The sequence below is a fragment of the Canis aureus genome, chromosome 5 (genome assembly GCF_053574225.1).
Source record: "Canis aureus isolate CA01 chromosome 5, VMU_Caureus_v.1.0, whole genome shotgun sequence".
Taxonomy (NCBI): domain Eukaryota; kingdom Metazoa; phylum Chordata; class Mammalia; order Carnivora; family Canidae; genus Canis; species Canis aureus.
The window spans coordinates 6717137-6734583 of record NC_135615.1 but is presented as its reverse complement, the minus strand read 5'-3'; the positions used below and the strand labels follow the sequence as shown (position 1 = coordinate 6734583).

Here is a 17447-nt window from a genome sequence, read left to right as displayed (position 1 = left end):
CGTAGGTTTTTCTGGGGATCCCTGGGTGGCTCAGTGGTTTGGCACCTGCTTTTGGCCCAGGGCGCAATCCTGGAGTCCCGGGATCGCATCCCATGTCAGGCTCCCGGCATGGAGCCTGCTTCTCCCTCCTCCTGTGTCCCTGCCTCTCTCTCTCTCTCTCTCTATCATAAATAAATAAATAAATCTTAACAACAACAACAAAAAAGTAGGTTTTTCTTCCTCAGGCTGTTATTTATTTCCCTTAATCTATCCTCATGGTCTTTTAATTGTTTGTCTCTTTTTTTCCTCAGTTTCCCTCTTTGCCATCAACTTGTCTTCTTCTATGTCACTCACTCGTTCTTCCACCTCGTTAACCCTCGTCGTTAGGGCTTCTAGTTTGGATTGCATGTCATTCAATTGATTTTTAATTTCTGCCTGATTAGATCTAATTTCTGCAGTCATGAAGTCTCTTGAGTCCTTTATGCTTTTTTCTAGAGCCACCAGTAGCTGTATAATAGTGCTTCTGAATTGGCTTTCTGACATTGAATTGTAATCCAGATTTTGTATCTCTGGGAGAGAGGACTGTTTATGATTCTTTCTTTTGAGGTGAGGTTTTCCTTCTAGTTATTTTGCTCAGAGCAAAGTGGCCAAAAACAAGTTGTATTGGGAAAAGGAGAAAAAGAGAGAAGAGAAAGAAGGAAAGAAAAAGAAAAAAAGAGAAAAAAGAAAAAAGAAGAAAAAGAAAAAACGGGGGGAAGGAAACAAATCAGAAAAACAAAACAAAACAAAACAAAACAAAACAAGGGGGAGTATCCTCTGATTCTGTATACTGTAAGTCCCTCGACTTGCCCTGGAACTTTCCAGTGCTGCTTGGTCAATAATTTGTTTTTCCCCTGTCCGTGAGAAGCAGACTCCTCACAGGGAGCTGGGGCCTATTGAGCTGATTTTCAGGTGTTAGCACTTGGGGGAACTGCTCAGCCCCCCGCCTGGTGCAGGGCTCAGTGGGGGTTGTTTACCCCGCGAGGCCCCAGGAGGAACAGCCCCAGTGGCGGCAGCCAGCTCTGGAGCCCTGGATTCCGCCCCCGCAGTAACCCCGGAGCTTTCCGTCTGCAGGGCCTGGAGGCTCCCCGTCGGGGCCGCTGATCTGCTCAGCTCGGGGCAGGAGCATCCCCGCTGTCCTGGGCCCTCCCGGCCTCTGTCTGTCGAGCGGGGAGGGGTCCGGGTCCTGGGCTGTGCCCCGGCGCCCTGTGCTCCTGGGCCTGCCCTGTTGGATTCGCGCTCCCGGGCCGCGCAGCCCCCTCCGCGAAGCCGCCCCCGAGCCCCCCGAGCTGCTCCGGGTCCCGCCGTGCGCTGCAGCCCTTAGGGAGCTCGGCGCACTCTCCCGGGGCGCAGGTGCCTGTTAGTGTCCCCGGAGCCCGAGGGCATCCCCGCCCTCCTGGGTCCTGCTCTAACTCCCCGCGAGCCGCTTTCCTCCCGGGAAGGTTGGTGCAGCTCCTGCTTCTCCGGGATGGGGCTCTCCTGTCCTGGGGACACTCGCCCCGGCCTCAGCCTGGCTCCTCGAGGGGCCCCTCCCCCTTGGAGGCCTTTGTTTCTTTATTTCTTTTTCCCCTTCCTTCCTTCTTCCTTCCTTCTTGATAGAAGCGTGAACTCTTCTCACTGTAGCATTCCAGCTGTTCTCTCTTTAAATATCAGGCTGAATTCGTAGATTTTCAGGATGATTTGAAGGTTATTTGGGTAATTTGGTGGGGACAGGTGATTGGGGACCCTACTCTTCCGCCATCTAGCCCCTCTCCCCCAGAGGTTTTGTTTGTTTTTTTGTTTTGTTTTGTTTTTAATTTTTATTTATGATAGTCACACACACACACACACACAGAGAGAGAGAGAGAGAGAGAGAGGCAGAGACACAGGCAGAGGGAGAAGCAGGCTCCATGCACTGGGAGCCCCACGTGGGATTCGATCCTGGGTCTCCAGGATCACGCCCTGGGCCAAAGGCAGGCGCTAAACCACTGCGCCACCCAGGGATTCCCCCCCCCCCACTTCGGCCCCAGAGGTTTTGAATGAAAACAAAGGTACTTCCTAACCACATCATGGCGTCCTAGGTTGCACATCACTCGGATTGTTGTATAGTGAAAAAGAGTGTGTGTATGTGTGTATGTGAAGAAAATGCTTTTGGAGATGGTAATTTAAAAAGGTGGTTTTTTTTTTTTTAACTAGAATTAGATAAAACTCTAGAATTAGAATTAGATACAAATTACTAGAGTTAGATAGAAAAATCACCAAAAATATCCTGCTCCTATATCCTGGCCATGATACTAAGTGATCCCATTGTGCATATTGGAAAACAAACATTAAAAGAGAAAAATTTGGTTATCTGTTAAAGTTAAAACTCTTTTTCCAAATCAAACTACATATTAAAGGGACCAAGGAAGCTCACTATTTGTAATTATGGTAAAATATTTTTGGCAGAGGGTTTGGTTTCATAATACAAGTACTTTTGTTTGCTAGTCATCACACAGTCTGGCAATTAGAAAATTGGCTTGTGTCCATGAGCTGCCTTTATCATCCCTATATCAAAATCTATGTTAAAGAAATAGTTTTTGCATACCATTGACTAGTTAAAAAACTAAACAAACAAAAAACCCAGCAATTTTGGTTAGTCCTCTAGCATTTAGATGCTATGCTACAAAGAACAGTATCATCAAGGATATTAGAGTAATGTATTTTAGTAGGAGGTGATAAGTTTTTATTTTACTGAACTGTGCAAATAGCAAACACAATTGGGATCAAGGAACTATTCGCTTCGAAGGGCTTCCACAAAACCCTAGTGTTAATATTACATAATATCATTATATAGCAATACATGTTAATATTACATATATCATTATTGTTCTAGAACTCAACCTTTCAGACAGGTAGGTATTTTGTTTGAACCCCACAAATGCTTTGAAGACATCTATTGTACAGTGCTATTCTGATATCAGACAGCTCTAGGTTTGCAGTCTGCCACCTACTAGGCGTGTGACATCCTGCAAGTCACATACCACTAGGACCAAAGTGCTAGTAATGACAACAATGAGACTATCTCATGTGTACTGAGTGGTTACTATATGTAGGCAGAGTTTTATACTCAGTGCTTTATAATGTCTTTTTGTTTTAAGATTTTATTTATTTATTCATGAGAGACACACAGAGGCAGAGACATAGGCAGAGGGAGAAGCAGACTCCTCACAGGGAGTCCAGTGTGGAACTTGATCCCAGAACCACAGAATCACGACCTGAGACAAAGGCAGACACTTAACCACTGAGCCACCCAGGTGGCCCTGTATAGTATCTTATATTTATTATCTCATTGGATCCTCATGTAAACCTTGTGAGGGGAGGTAATATCATCATTATTTTATGAATGAGTAAAAGGAAGAACGTAATTCTTCAAGTACACACAGTTAGCACAGGACCTGGGGCAAGAACCTGGTTATTCTGTCTCCACGTTCCAAGGTTTAGCCACATTCACCTGCCTCCCCAAGCCTCAGTTTCCCTGTCTGTAAGATCAGAACAATAATAACTCCTGTAGTGTTGGCAGGAGGCTCTGAGATCGTGGAGTAAGGCACAGGGTGGTGACTGCCTCTGAAGCTGGCACTTCATTATCACTGCCAGTATTGTTGCTGTTAGCAAGGATTGTAGTATCAATCAATTTCTAACAGGAAGGATTCACACATCCACTCTTCTTTGCACACATTTCTGTCTAAGTGAGCAGAGAAAAGCTCTACTCACTTAGAAAAAGCTTGTAGAATTACTACAGTTTCATCAGAGCCAATGAACAGGGTCACTAAGGAGTCAAGCACCTGATTTGTGACCATTTGGATGCCTGCCTAGAGGTATAAACTCTCTAGTAACATTCTCCTTTTGGTAAGCTAGCTTTCTCCTTCATGATTCTGGGCCAAAAATCCACTGTGTCTTTAGCTTCTTCCCACAAAGAGGAGATTTTCCTGCTAGCAGCAATAGCTGCTATTGTGGGATTTTGCCCAGGAGATTTTGTGAAGTTATCTGACCCAATAGCATTATATAAATTTTTAAGACTTGTAAAATCAGGAATCTCAGTGCAAGGCAGCCACATCCAAAGCAAAAATCTGTTCAACAGTCCCCACTTTAATGGCTCTCCTGTAAACACTGACAACTACCAGAGAACAGCATTACAAAAAGATCAGTCACTACTTAATTGTGTGAGTAAAGGCTGGGACATGTGAACATTAATGATACACATTTTTGCTATGGAGATACTTTGAGGCCAGACACACAGAATGCAACAGCTGCCATCCAAAGCCTCCCTGCACCAAGAGATATTTGTCTGGAAACTCTTGGCCTGGCCTGACAGCTTCTAGTCCTAGAGGACCATGCTGATTGCCACCCAAATGTTTTCTCACCCCACAACACATGGGGAGTCAGAGGATGCACAGTCCATATTTGGGGCTCCTTTTGCTCTTGCCCCACAGCCAGGATGGCTCAAAACCATAGGTCATATGAATGGTACTTGGCTAGTATGTCACACAATTATTTAAATACTACCAGGCTAAACTTCCCATTTCTTTTTTTTTTTTTTAAGATTTTATTTATTTATTCATGACAGAGAGAGAGAGAGAGGCAGAGACACAGGCAGAGGGAGAAGCAGGCTTCATGTAGGAAGCCTGATGTGGGACTCGATCCTGGGTCTCCAGGATCACACCACAGCCTGAAGGCAGCGCTAAACCCCTAAACTGCTGAGCCACTGGGGCTGCCCTAAACATCCATTTCTAAAGCAATATTTCTCAACATGTGGATCTAGGTCAGAATGATCCAGGGTGCTTATTAGAAATCCAGACTCCTATGCATGCCTCTCTATTTTACTATGTTACTGTTAGTATGTAAGTCCTGAAGAATAGAAGCTGGTCTGTTTACTCTGGTACCCCAGTACCCCCAACAGTGTGTGGCACACAGTAAGCACTCAATACATATTTGTGGAAGGAATTAATTCCCGGGCCCCATTAATCTACCTCCTCAATCAAAATCTCTAAGAGCAGGACCAAGGAATCTGCATTTTAAAGGCACACAAGTGATTTTTTTTGCACACAAAATTTTTAGAACCATTGTTCTAAAGTAATTCAGCTAATTCTAAGATAGACAGAAAGATGAAAAGTTTTGTCTCCAGAGGCGGCATATTAGCCATCTGGCCAGTCATTAAGGTAAAATAACCATATTAATATCACCCATGAGTTGAACTTCTGCCTTCAGGTCACATTATCTCCAACAAATGTTGATCTACCACCTTCAGCACACCAGATTCTGGGTTCCTAAGTGGATAAAAACAGATACGTAGGCAGAGTGCCTAGGAAAGGCTGGAACCTGCCCCGTGAAGAACCACACCATCGCTTTCTGCCTGAACTTGATTATTTGATGAACCTGCCCCAAAACTCCGATAGAGAAATGGAACAGACTGTTCATTACTGGTTCCCTGGCATGCTTGAATGGCACCTCTGATCCAGGAAAGTCAGATATTATCTGCAAGGATTTATCTTATCTTGAAAGTCTCCAATCTTTCTAAATAGGTTTCCTATCTGTTTGGCCCTTCTAGGAAGCTTGGTGTTTTACTTCTAGTTACAATCAACCTTTTACCAACATTTGATCTTGGACTGTCACTTCACTTCTCTTGGCCTGCTTCCTCATTTGAAAAATGAGACAATTAGACCAGAAACAGGTCTTCAGCACCTTCCAATTATAATGTACCCTAATCTGTGACTTCTTGGTGACACCTACTGCTCATGCTTAACAAAACATCCAGATGTGATTTGATGATCCAATTGCAGCTGTCAAACTAGGATACCCAAAACTATCCAATGGAGAGGTGGTTGGCACGTGGAAGAGTAGGTAAAATTTGGGATTTGCAAACCATTTCTGAGAATTACCTCTCAGTTTCCATGTTTACCTAGAAAAATACAATGGCAACTTTAATGTGCTGAAAACTTTATGTAAGAGATTAGTGCAATACCCAAATTTCTTCTGAAAGCTGTACATTTTGTTTGTATCAGCGCTGCAGCAACGCTGAAGCATAGCTTGATCTAGAGAGACGGAAAGATCACTGCTTCGTGGGATGCCCTCAAGCCAAGCTGTGAAGTAGGGGGAGAGATATAGGGAGTGAGCTCCTTTCCCTGACCCCATCACTTTGCCTTTCCATTCCCTCTGTCCTTCTTTCAGAAGCCCCATCCCACAGATGTTCCCCAGAGGTGGGTTGCTCTGAACTGGAATCACACCCTAAGCACCAAATGTATGTTCACTGTCCTTTGTTCCAATCCAGCCTGACTAATCACTGGTAACTTGTCCATTACTGTTGCCAGATAATTGCATTTTAACTGCCTTCCTTTAGAAAACAGCTTCACATAAATTAGTGGTTCTTAAAGGCTTTGGGGCCTAATGTCTACTTTATATTCCAACTATTTTGCAGTGCTTCCTCTATGAGCCTGAAATGAAAATCACAGAAAATATAACTTACTACTTACTATATAATGCCCAAATTATTTTTATAAAGTGAGTGTTAGGAAAGTAACTTATAATAAAATACCATATTTCAGTATGCAAGGCTTAGAAGATGTACTGAAGTAGCCCAATGCTCCCTCTATGCCTAAAATCACAGGGACAGCCAGGAATGGATTATTGAACTAGCAACACACACTAAACCCCCTCCTTCAAGCCGCCCCCCCCCCACTGCTCCCTAAATGCCAGTAGTGTCTCCCAGCCATTTATTGTGACAACCTCCTACCCATAATTTATTTTTCAAAATTGCCCTTTAAAAACCTAGATCGATGACCCTGATGTGAAAAGTTAAGTCAGTTTTGCAACCTCGAGAGAGCTATTTTGGTGTGAAGAATATTTTACTGCCTCTGGCAGCATGCAGCTACTTTGTCCTTTCCCCATTTTTCCTCCAATGTCTTGGAAGATGAATGTCATAATACATAACAATCTCAACAATGAAAGTTAACATTTATGGAATGCTTCCCACATGCCAAGTGCTTTTAAAATAATTTTGCATGTATTAACTCTTTCAAACCTCATAACTACATAAGTAATTTTATTATCACTATGTTCCAGGGACAGTAATAATAGGCACAGAAAAATCAAGTAACTTGACTAAGATTACGCATCTAGTTACATTTAGCTTCTTGTAGAAACCAACTGCTTTGATTATTATAATAATGGGCTTTTATAATGAGCAAAGCACTATCTGTGTTTTTATTTTAGGAAAGAAACATTTCAGGGATAAAAGGATGTTTCTTTTTCCAAAGCCCATGCATCTAAATGTTTGAAATTTGAGCCCATGTTTTCTTGGCTGGCTTTATGCTTTTAGCACTTAGAATGTGATTAGGTAGCTTTTTTACTTAATATTTTCATTCATTTCAGAATGGATTTCTCTTCTTGGCACGTCATCTGTATGTGAAATTGCAGCGCCATTCATTCGGAGATTAGGAACACAAATCTTTTTCCTGCTCTTTCCTTTCATTGCCAAGTGGCTTGTGCCAAAACAGGCTTGTTTTAAGCGAGTTTAGAGGATGACCCAAGAAGCAGGTTCTGTGCACCATGGTGGGATATGTGGCTGTTCTAACAGCACAGTGTGGTCAGGAGTCTCCTAAATGTGTCAGAAATTACATCATGCATCATTCAGGGAGGAACTGCATTTCTTCCTGGAAACAGCCAAGGAGTTGTTATGACAAATCATTATTAGCAACAGTTTAGGGTTGAAATTTGACCCTGATGTGGCTACTTGTAAAGACAACAAAGTATTTGAAGCAAACCTATAATGTATTTATTTTTCCTTCCAGGGGGAAAATGGTCCCATCTGATCTTGAAAGAAGGATCCTTGAAGCCAAACAAAAAGTAAGTTTGTAGGGAGTTAATCTAGCCTATAACAGGCTAAAAGCACATTATTTCTGTTTCCATCCAGTGGAGAACATACTTTGGTATTGCTTTTTTGGTTTGTTTTTGGGGTTTTGGAGGGTTTTGTTTTGTTTGTTTTTTGGGGGGGGGTGTTGTACTGGGGGGCAGAGGAAGAGGAGAGAGACTCCCAAGCAGGCTCTACACCCAAGCAGTGTAGAACTCAACCCAGGGCTCGATCTCACAACCCTGAGATCATGACCTGAGCCAAAATCAAGAGTCAGATGCTTTACTGACTGAGCCACCCAGGTGCCCCCACTTTGGTTTTGCTTTAAAAAGAAGACCTAGGGGATCCCTGGGTGGCTCAGCAGTTTAGCGCCTGCCTTTCGCCCAGGGCGCAATCCTGGAGTCCCGGGATCGAGTCCCGCGTCGGGCTCCCAGCATGGAGCCTGCTTCTCCCTCCTCCTGTGTCTCTGCCTCTCTCTCTCTCTCTATGTCTATCATAAATAAATAAATAAATCTTTTTTAAAAAAAAAAAAGAAGACCTAATTCTCAACCTCCCAGCTTTCCTGAGAGTATAGAATTTTTGCGTCGAGTCATTATTTATTTCTCTGAGTTCTAGGCTCTGCTCCAGAAAGATCTAAGTTGCTGATTAAATAATGTACACTGTGATAATATACACCGTGATGCTATAGGACTTTCTACAGCATTTGTCCTCTGTGTGCTGAGCATTGGCATTAAACAGACATACATTTGAAAGATCATTTTCACGGGTGGAAAATATCACACTGCTAATGCAGCACATGTTACCGTGTGGTGTGGTTGTTTAAAAGGAGCCAATTTTTCCTGCCTAGGAATATGGTTATGATTGGCTCTCCAAGAATCTTCTTCTGTGGCAAGCAATTTAGAAGTCTGAGAAGCAGCAAGTTCTGGAGACCTGTGAAAGATTCCCACAAAGCTCTAGAAAGTCATTTATTTCCCTGGATGGTTTGCAAACCAGAGAGCTTGCTTGTAGAACTCCCTTAGTGTAACTTTTATTTACATGTGCATTTTATTAATATCAGCTTAGGAATAATTATTTCTTTTAATATGCCTTTTTTTCCCTACAAAGTGGCAGCAGGAGTCCCCTTGTTCCTGTACTAGGACACTTCTAGTAGCATACACCACAAGATTAAACCTTTGCTGCCACCTAAAGCCTGACTCTGTAACATCCTGTCACATCACGGCTCTATTCATTCTGTTTGAGGCATTCTTCTACCTTCTAGCAATTTCCATTTAGCCAGGGCCAGACAGACCAAGGACTACTTAGATGGATAAAAGTAATGGCTTATTGTCTAGTCCCACATGAACTCTTCCCTCTAAGATAACAAATAGATTATCTGAGGATTTTCCAAATAGGAATAATGAGCCCTTCGGATTTCCTTCTCTTTGTTCTTTTGTCTGCTCACACGAGGAGGCTAATTTGCAAAAGGAAGACTAGAAAGTGAGCAAAGTAGGGAGCATATCCATCTGGAATATATAAATAGCTTGGGGGCACCATAAAGCTTCTTCCCTTTTGGGTCCAGTGTCAGCTTCTTCCCTTCTGGGTCCAGTGTCACCAGAACCAAAGTGTCTGTTTCTATAAGGCAACTGGCAGGTCCAAGAATGGCCTGGAGAAGCCAGATCTTGGAGAGTGAATATCCTCCCAGGTTCCAAGGGGCCAACAATCCTTGTGATGTTTCCAAAACTGGAGAAGTGTGTGACAGAGGGAGAATATCCACTGTTTTTATTAGCTAAAAAAAAATACTGATGCCCTATTTGACGTTATTTGGGGCTTTCTCATTTGTCTAGGGATTTGTTCCTTTCCTTGTGAGCGCCACAGCTGGGACCACCGTGTATGGAGCATTCGACCCCCTCTTAGCAGTTGCTGACATTTGTAAAAAGTACAAGATCTGGATGCATGTGGATGTGAGTATCCCATAGGGACTGCCACCAAAGTGTCCTTGCACTTACTTATTCATTCAGGGCTCATGAAATGAAACCTGTTTCTCTCTCTCTCTCTCTCTCTCTCTCTCTTTCTCTCTTTCTCTCTGTCTCTCCCTTGGGCGCCTGTTTTCAGAATGGGGATATTTAAGCTTTTGAAGAGTGCAGAGACAAAGTGGCACATGATCCACACAGTATACAACATTGACTGGAGGAAGTCAGAGGCTGATTTGCCTTAATGTTCCCAATATGATAATAATCTTATTTCTATGACCAGCATCCAAGCTGAGTACTTAGTTCTTAAATCATCATCAGCCCATAACATCCTTGGAGGAATGTAGCCTCCACACACACATACACAGCCACACACATGTAGATTGTATTTCCCTCTAAGGATGATCAAAAAGGCAAAAAGAGTTACATTTGCATAGGAAACTCAGAAGATAAAAAACTTAAACTCAAGTCGGGTATTTGTATATTTGAAGAGGAAAGAAGACTTGCTAGAAGTATGGGTCACCAAATTGCCAATTTCTTAGCTGGGCCAGCTGAAAAGATAAATTATATTTGAAATGTTACTCCAGGCCTAGTCACATTAAATGAAGATGTGCCCATCAAAACATCTTCAAATGAAAAAATGTCCAGATTTAGAAGGACAAATTGAAGAAACTTAAACTTAAACCAGAATCACTCCAAGTGTGGTTCAAGGATCAGCTGTTATCTGCAAACTGTTTGTTACTAATCTACTATTACTACCTAAGGCTGAACCAGGTAGATTTCCATTATCCCAATGTCATCCTGTAGAGTGGTTACCAGTCTTCTTTTCCTTCCATGATTCACAATATGAGTTGTTCATTAGGCTACCAGACATTCCATTGGTTTTACAAATGAAGACACTAAGTTGAACAATCCAAGTACCATCGTGACTCAGGTCTTGGAAGTGGAAAGCTTATTAAACCTTGTTAGCTGATTCAGGAAGAGGATTATCCTGACAACTTTAAAAATAACAATGTCTGTGTGTCCTGAACCAGCAGGTACTGTGGTCTCTCCTCTAGGATTTCTACTTAACATAGAGCTAGATCTTTTAACCAATTGTATGTGCTTTCTTTGGAACCTACCAAGTTTATCACTTATTATCTTAAATGTTTATACTCTGTGTAATTAAAGAAAATCTTAAAATATTACACATTTGGAAAATTGGGTAATTTTTCAAAGTGTAAAAGAACTGAAGTTACAACAAACTTTTTAAAAAAAGGCAATTATACCCTACCACGTGTTTTTTTTTTTTCTTTAAAAATTATCCTGGGATTATTTTCACCCACAAATAAGGCCAACATTTTCCAATGAATCTCCATCTTAACATCATACTATTAAAGAAATCACTATATCACTATACTAATTTAAATCTTCAAACTTGAGTAAAGATTTTTAAGAGACATGTTCTAGCCACTCAACAAATTCTTTCTTTCTTTCTTTCTTTCTTTCTTTCTTTCTTTCTTTCTTTCTTTCTTTCTTCCTTCCTTCCTTCCTTCCTTCCTTCCTTCCTTCCTTTTTCTTTCTTTCTTTGAAATTATCTTATCCTAAAGTACGTTATTAGTGAAATAGGATTTTTAAAAAAGATTTCATTTATTTATTTGACACACAGAGAGAGAGCATAAGCAGAGGGATTGGTAGGGAGAGGGAGAAGCAGGGAGCCTGACATGGGGCTCAATCCCATGACCCAAGCCGAAAGCAGACACTTAACCAAGTGAACCACCCGGTGCCCTTGAAATAGGATTATGAAGCTGCTTCTTCCTTCTGGAATCATCCAGACTTGCCAAAGGAGTTTTCCTTATAATAAGTGGGAAATATCAGAAAGGGAGACACAACATGGAAGACTCCTAACTCTGGGAAACGAACTAGGGGTGGTGGAAGGGGAGGATGGCGGGGGGTGGGGATGACTGGGTGGCAGGCACTGAGGTGGGCACTTGACAGGATGAGCACTGGGTGTTATTCTGTATGTTGGCAAATTGAACATCAATAAAAAATAAATTTATTATTTAAAAAAAAGGAGTTTTCCTTATAACTCAGAGGCTGCTTAATGGGTCCTTCACCCCATCCTCTGTACTCTCAGCAGAGGACACAATAGGCTTTCTTGTTCTGACGTCACAAGCTGCACTAGGATCGTGAGTGGTAGTGATGTATTGGGGAAAGGATCTTTCCCCTTCTTGGGTGGACAGAAGACATATGCCCCCAGTGTGGCTCCTTTCACTTGTCTAAATATGAAATGGAACCTGAAACTTTAGAATAGCATCCAATTTAAACTTTGAAAGTCTAGTGCCAGAAGGTGGCCAGGCTTCTCAGTTGCCTGAGCTTGAGGAGATGACTTTCACCCCATGAGACTCACTGTTCTGGAGGACACCAAACTTTAGAAATCTAGGCAATGAAAGACCTGCTACCCTGTTACTTATATGATCTTCCTTTTTGCAGGCCGCTTGGGGTGGGGGATTACTGATGTCCCGGAAGCACAAATGGAAGCTGAGCGGCGTGGAGAGGTACACCCACTTTTCTTGTTAACAATGTAAAGCGTAAAAGCTAAGTGTGAAAAGCAAGTTACATACAATTTCCAAGCACTCTCAGAGCACAGGTGAGTCCATTCTCACAATGCTTGTATGCCTTAACCTGTGTGGTCATGGACACATGAATATTATGTGTAAACAACAAAAAGGCGTCAAATGCCCTGTCAAGGAGCCCAGGTGGAATGTTTCTCAAGTATAGAACCCTAACTGGAGTCTGTGGTTGGCCAGAGGTCTCAGGAATGGCCTTCTTTTTTTTAATTAATTAATTAATTAATTAATTAATTAATTAATTAATTTATGATAGTCACAGAGAGAGAGAGAGAGAGAGAGAGAGAGAGGCAGAGACATAGGCAGAGGGAGAAGCAGGCTCCATGCACCGGGAGCCCGATGTGGGATTCGATCCCGGGTCTCCAGGATCGCACCCTGGGCCAAAGGCAGGCGCCAAACCGCTGCGCCACCCAGGGATCCCCTAGGAATGACTTTCTTACAATCTCTGAACCAACTACCAAAGTTACTTAAAAACCTCTTGGCAGGTCATAGTTTTCTAGGGAGAAGATCTATAGCTTTTATGTTCCAGAAAAGGACAATATCCATTGCTTTAAGCAAACCAATAAATAACTGTGCACTTTATATTTCATCAGTGTTGAAAGCAGGGGCTTGGGGCTTAATACGTCCAGTTTAGAGCAAGACAAACTTGTGAGAACATTGTCTCATGGTTTCATTCCCACGATAATTTTTTTTTTTTTACAAAAAAAATTTATATAAAAAAAAGGTTACAAAGCACCTTTTTTTTTCCCCAGAGATTAAGCAGTAGATGATTGAGAAAAGCTGCTAAACCTAAAGGAGGTGATATCTGATTGGCATAAGACATATTCAGGTCTGAAGAGAAAAGGGAAAAAATTTATAGAATGCAAAATCAGCCTCAGGCTTTGCTGACCATGTGCAAAGGGAGCACAATGTCCCCAGTTCTCCCATTACACCATGGCAGGTCAACAGCAGAGGTGAGCTCTGACACTCCAGGCAACTGAGAAAACCTGAGTTTGTCAGAGGCTGCCAAGTGCCCACCATGCCCTGCCAAGTAGCCAGATGCTGCCCAGGAAGAGTTGCCCACTGGCTCTGCTTCTAGACATCCTGGCTCCATTTCCATTCTGGGATGAGGAGAGAGGCCGATGGAGCATGGAGCACCTGTCAGCACTGGTCATGCGGCCAGCCAGGCTAAGCCAGAGTGAATGCACATGGTGTGCTCTGCGATGCCCAGGCCCGCTCACATGCAGAGAACCCGTGAGTAGAAAGAGGGGACAGGGGTCACTGAGGCAGAGTCAGGGGCACACTGCCTCATTTGTGGAAGACTTTAGAGTCCAGCTGAGGCCTAAGTCAGCAGGGTAGCAGTCCCCAAGTCTGCTGACGGGGGTCAGTGACTGGCAAGCAGAGCTGCCAGTGCTCTGATGGCAGGTGCCCTGTTAGCAATGGGAGGCCGAAGGCACACATAGCCCCCTGCCAGTGAAGGCCAGTCTGCCTCTCCCTCTGATCCTCTGGGTTTCTCCCACGCCAAATTCCTTTTCGCCATGAAGATCTCTATGAAACCAGACACCTAAGGAGAAGGCAATGCACAAAACAGAGATAATGAAAAAAAGAGAACAGCTTGGAAGGTACCTGCTCAGATGACCAGAATGAGAACTAATTCTCATGCTTTCAAAAGAGAGGTGGCCTGCACACAGTACTCTCTCTTCTATGAGTTCCTTTCTGACTGGTTCAAAAAGTAAGCATCTATTATTGTACTTTTAATGCCACCTGGAACTCCAAGTGCTGAAAGCCATGGGGCGTCCTCCACCGATGATGACTTAAAAGCTCACTAAATTACCTACCCTGAGCCTTGGAAAAATAAACACCCACACACTTTTGCACTAAAGACTATTATTTCAGAGCAAAGCTTAGAACATTTACCATGGAACAGAGTCTGTTCCAATTGCCACAATTTTGAAACTGTATTATAACTAAATCCACTAAGTGGAATAGCCAAATATGAAGTCCCAAAAATGAGGGACTGCCACCTACTTATCCAAGAGTATCCATCTTGCTGACTTATTAGCGAAAGGCACGTTGTCTGTGGTGAATAAGGTTGTAGGGTCAGTGGAAACCCTGGGCCTCATGGGCATGGGTATAAGTTGAGGGGGAAAAATTTGCCTCACTTGGAAGTATACATCTTCCCAAGGATTCACTCTAAAATGGAAGAAACCATGGTCAATTATCATCCCCAGATTAAGAGGTTCTCCAATGGTCACAGGGTCCCCAGAGTACCATCCTCATAACAAAATGCTGCAAGTGACCATAGCCTGCCTGGCACTCCCTCTGAGGACCTACCAAATTCTCAGAAAGCATCTTTCTTCCTTGTTCAGGCTCTCAAATTTTCTAGAGACAGTGTAGCTGAGAGGGTGTGCCAAGAGCCTTAACACTCCCAGGTATGCTTCCGTGCCTTGGAAACTGTCTCCTTTAATCCCTCCCTACAGCAGGCTGCTGCTTGCCTGCAATTGCCCTTTGTGGTGGTCCCCTCTCAAGGCTTGCCAGCCCAGCTTAAGGTCCTGGCACAACTGCTGCCATCTTACCAATTACTGCCCTCACTACTGCCCTGTGAGCCAGGGGTTTAGAAATTCAGTTCAGTAGTTGCCGATCCTCTACTATGGCAAGGCGCTGCACTAGGCCCAGTGAGTTCATGAAGATGAATATGGTGTGAAGCCTATTCTCAAAGGGCTTAGAATCTAGTAGGGAAGAGTGACAGTTAGTGATGGATCGAAATTCAAGGCAAAGGAAGTAAAGGCTCGAGACAGACCAGGGAGCTGATTGGTAAGCACAAAGAAAGGAATAATCTCTGCTAAACAGGGTTATTCAAGGAAGCCTTTGTGCCAGGGTGGGCATAGGTGTTTCATCAGGTGGAACTGGAAGGTAGATGTTCAAGGTGAAGAGCAAGGTCATGGAGGTTTGAAGGGATCCATGGAGGAAGTTCAGGTGTTTGGCTGGAGACTGAGAGGGATTCATAGCCGTGACTAGGAAGTTTAGGGATGCCTGGGTGGCTCAGTGGTTGAGCATCTGCCTTTGGCTCAGGGTGTGATCCCGGGATCAAGTCCTGCATCGGGCTCCCGGCATGGAGCCTGCTTCTCCCTCTGCCTATGTCTCTGACTTTCTCTCTCTCTCTCTCTGTGGGTGTGTGTGTGGGTGTGTGTGTCTCATGAATAAATCAATAAAATCTTAAAAAAAAATTATACTTGGTCCCATAGATGAGCAGATCTTTGTGATGTTTGTCCTGTTCCATGGAAGTCACACTGCTGGGTTCATCCATTCAGGTCGCTCCCCCCCGCTACCACCCCGGTTTGCACCCTTAGCTTCTCCTACCGCCACTACTGTCCTCACCTGGACAAAATCAAGAGCTCAGTGGCTTCTACTGGGTCCTTGGCCTCCATCTCCTCCCAAGTCTTGACTTGCCTCTTCACCCTCCCCCCACCATCCATGGCTCTATGGCAGAGACTTTCATCACCCCCCTCCCAATCTGAGAAATAGAATGCTTTCCATGCACAATAGTGGCTCCTACAGCAGTGATTGTCAGCTCAGGGATTGATGTTGATCCAGACTTGGCCCTGAGGGCAGACCCTCCACCAAGACTCCTTGGGCAGGACTTGTGAACTCTCCACAAGCTGCAGGGAGCCTGATGTGGGACTTGATCCCAGGACCCCGGGATCATGACCTGAGCCAAAGGCAGAAGCTCAACCACTGAGCCACCCAGGTGCTCCAGGACCATGTGTAGTTTAAAGAACTGGTGCTTCTGTTTACTTCCTTTGCTTCTGAAACATTTTGTGTGTCTATATAGATGAGTCACACTCTAATTACACGAAGAGTATTGTATATTACAGAATGCTTAAACACTATTTGTATATAATTCTTTTGCCTTATTTTCCAATGCTTTAAGAAGTTCCAGAGACTTTCCACCTTGACAGATTTTACAGTCTTATATAATATGTTAAAAAGTATAGGGACATTATCATAGATACCTTTGACCGAGCTAACATTAGCTTGCTGTACTCTAGAAAGTGTCTTCCTCAAAAATTACAAGCATCAAATACTACAGAATAAAGCACTTTATACAGAGGTGTTTTTAAAAAAAAAAAAACTAGAGCTGCAAGGGGTGATATTGGGAGAGCAGGAAGAAGAAGATACTACTAAAATGCTGAAATCTGAGAGCTGGATATGTGGGAGGAAAACAGAGAAAGAATAGATCTGGAAGGATGAGGAGGGGCAAATTAATGAGTTCATGTGGGGTCTGCTGAGTTTGAGGTGCAAATGAGGGCACAAGGACATGTCTTAAAACAGCCATAAAGAAGGCAGTTTCCTCTAACTTACAGTAGATCACTGAAGCCATGTGACTGAATATCACAGCAAAACATTTTTCTTTTAAGATTTTATTTATTTATTCATGAGAATGCACAGAGAGGAGAGAGAGAGAGGCAGAGACACAGGCAGAGGGAGAAGGAGGCTTCATGTAGGGAGCCTGATGTGGGACTCGATCCAGGGTCTCCAGGATCACACCCTGGGCTGCAGGCGGCGCTAAACCGCTGAGCCACCAGGGCTGCCCACAGCAAAACATTTTTAAATGAACTTGAGGCTGTTTTTCATAAATTGCCAACATTTCTAAAATAAATTAAGGGCATGTAACTGAATCACTCTGCACAGGTTTTTGCCATGTTTATGAGGCAACCTCTCTGGGAGAGAGGCAGGACAGGGAACTCAGTAACAGGTAGTCATGGGCCTTGGCAGCATCTACTCTAAAAAGACAAGTTGGCCACTGCATCAAAACAACCACCTCCAGTCAGAGAAATGAAGAGTTATTTTCTTCCCCATCAGGGGTCATTACTGACAAAGCTGTTTCATCAGGATTAGGCATCCATCTAAAGCTGTAGAATATTCTAGAAGTGGTGTATGTGTGCTCAATGTCACAAAGTGTGTAAATGATAGAACTGAAATCAGTAGCAAGGGCCAACCTTGTTTAATGCTTGCTGTGTATTAGAA

At 43.4% G+C, this 17447-nt stretch overlaps 1 protein-coding gene across 1 annotated transcript in view; it reads left to right on the top strand.

The window, feature by feature from the left end:
- Window positions 1–17447, top strand: part of GAD2 (glutamate decarboxylase 2) — an 89392-nt gene that overhangs the window by 48144 nt on the left and 23801 nt on the right. Inside the window, exons 9-11 of the mRNA XM_077896757.1 lie at window positions 7824–7878; window positions 9706–9822; window positions 12304–12368. Coding sequence (XP_077752883.1) covers window positions 7824–7878; window positions 9706–9822; window positions 12304–12368 — 237 coding nt within the window. The remainder of the gene's footprint in view (window positions 1–7823; window positions 7879–9705; window positions 9823–12303; window positions 12369–17447) is intronic.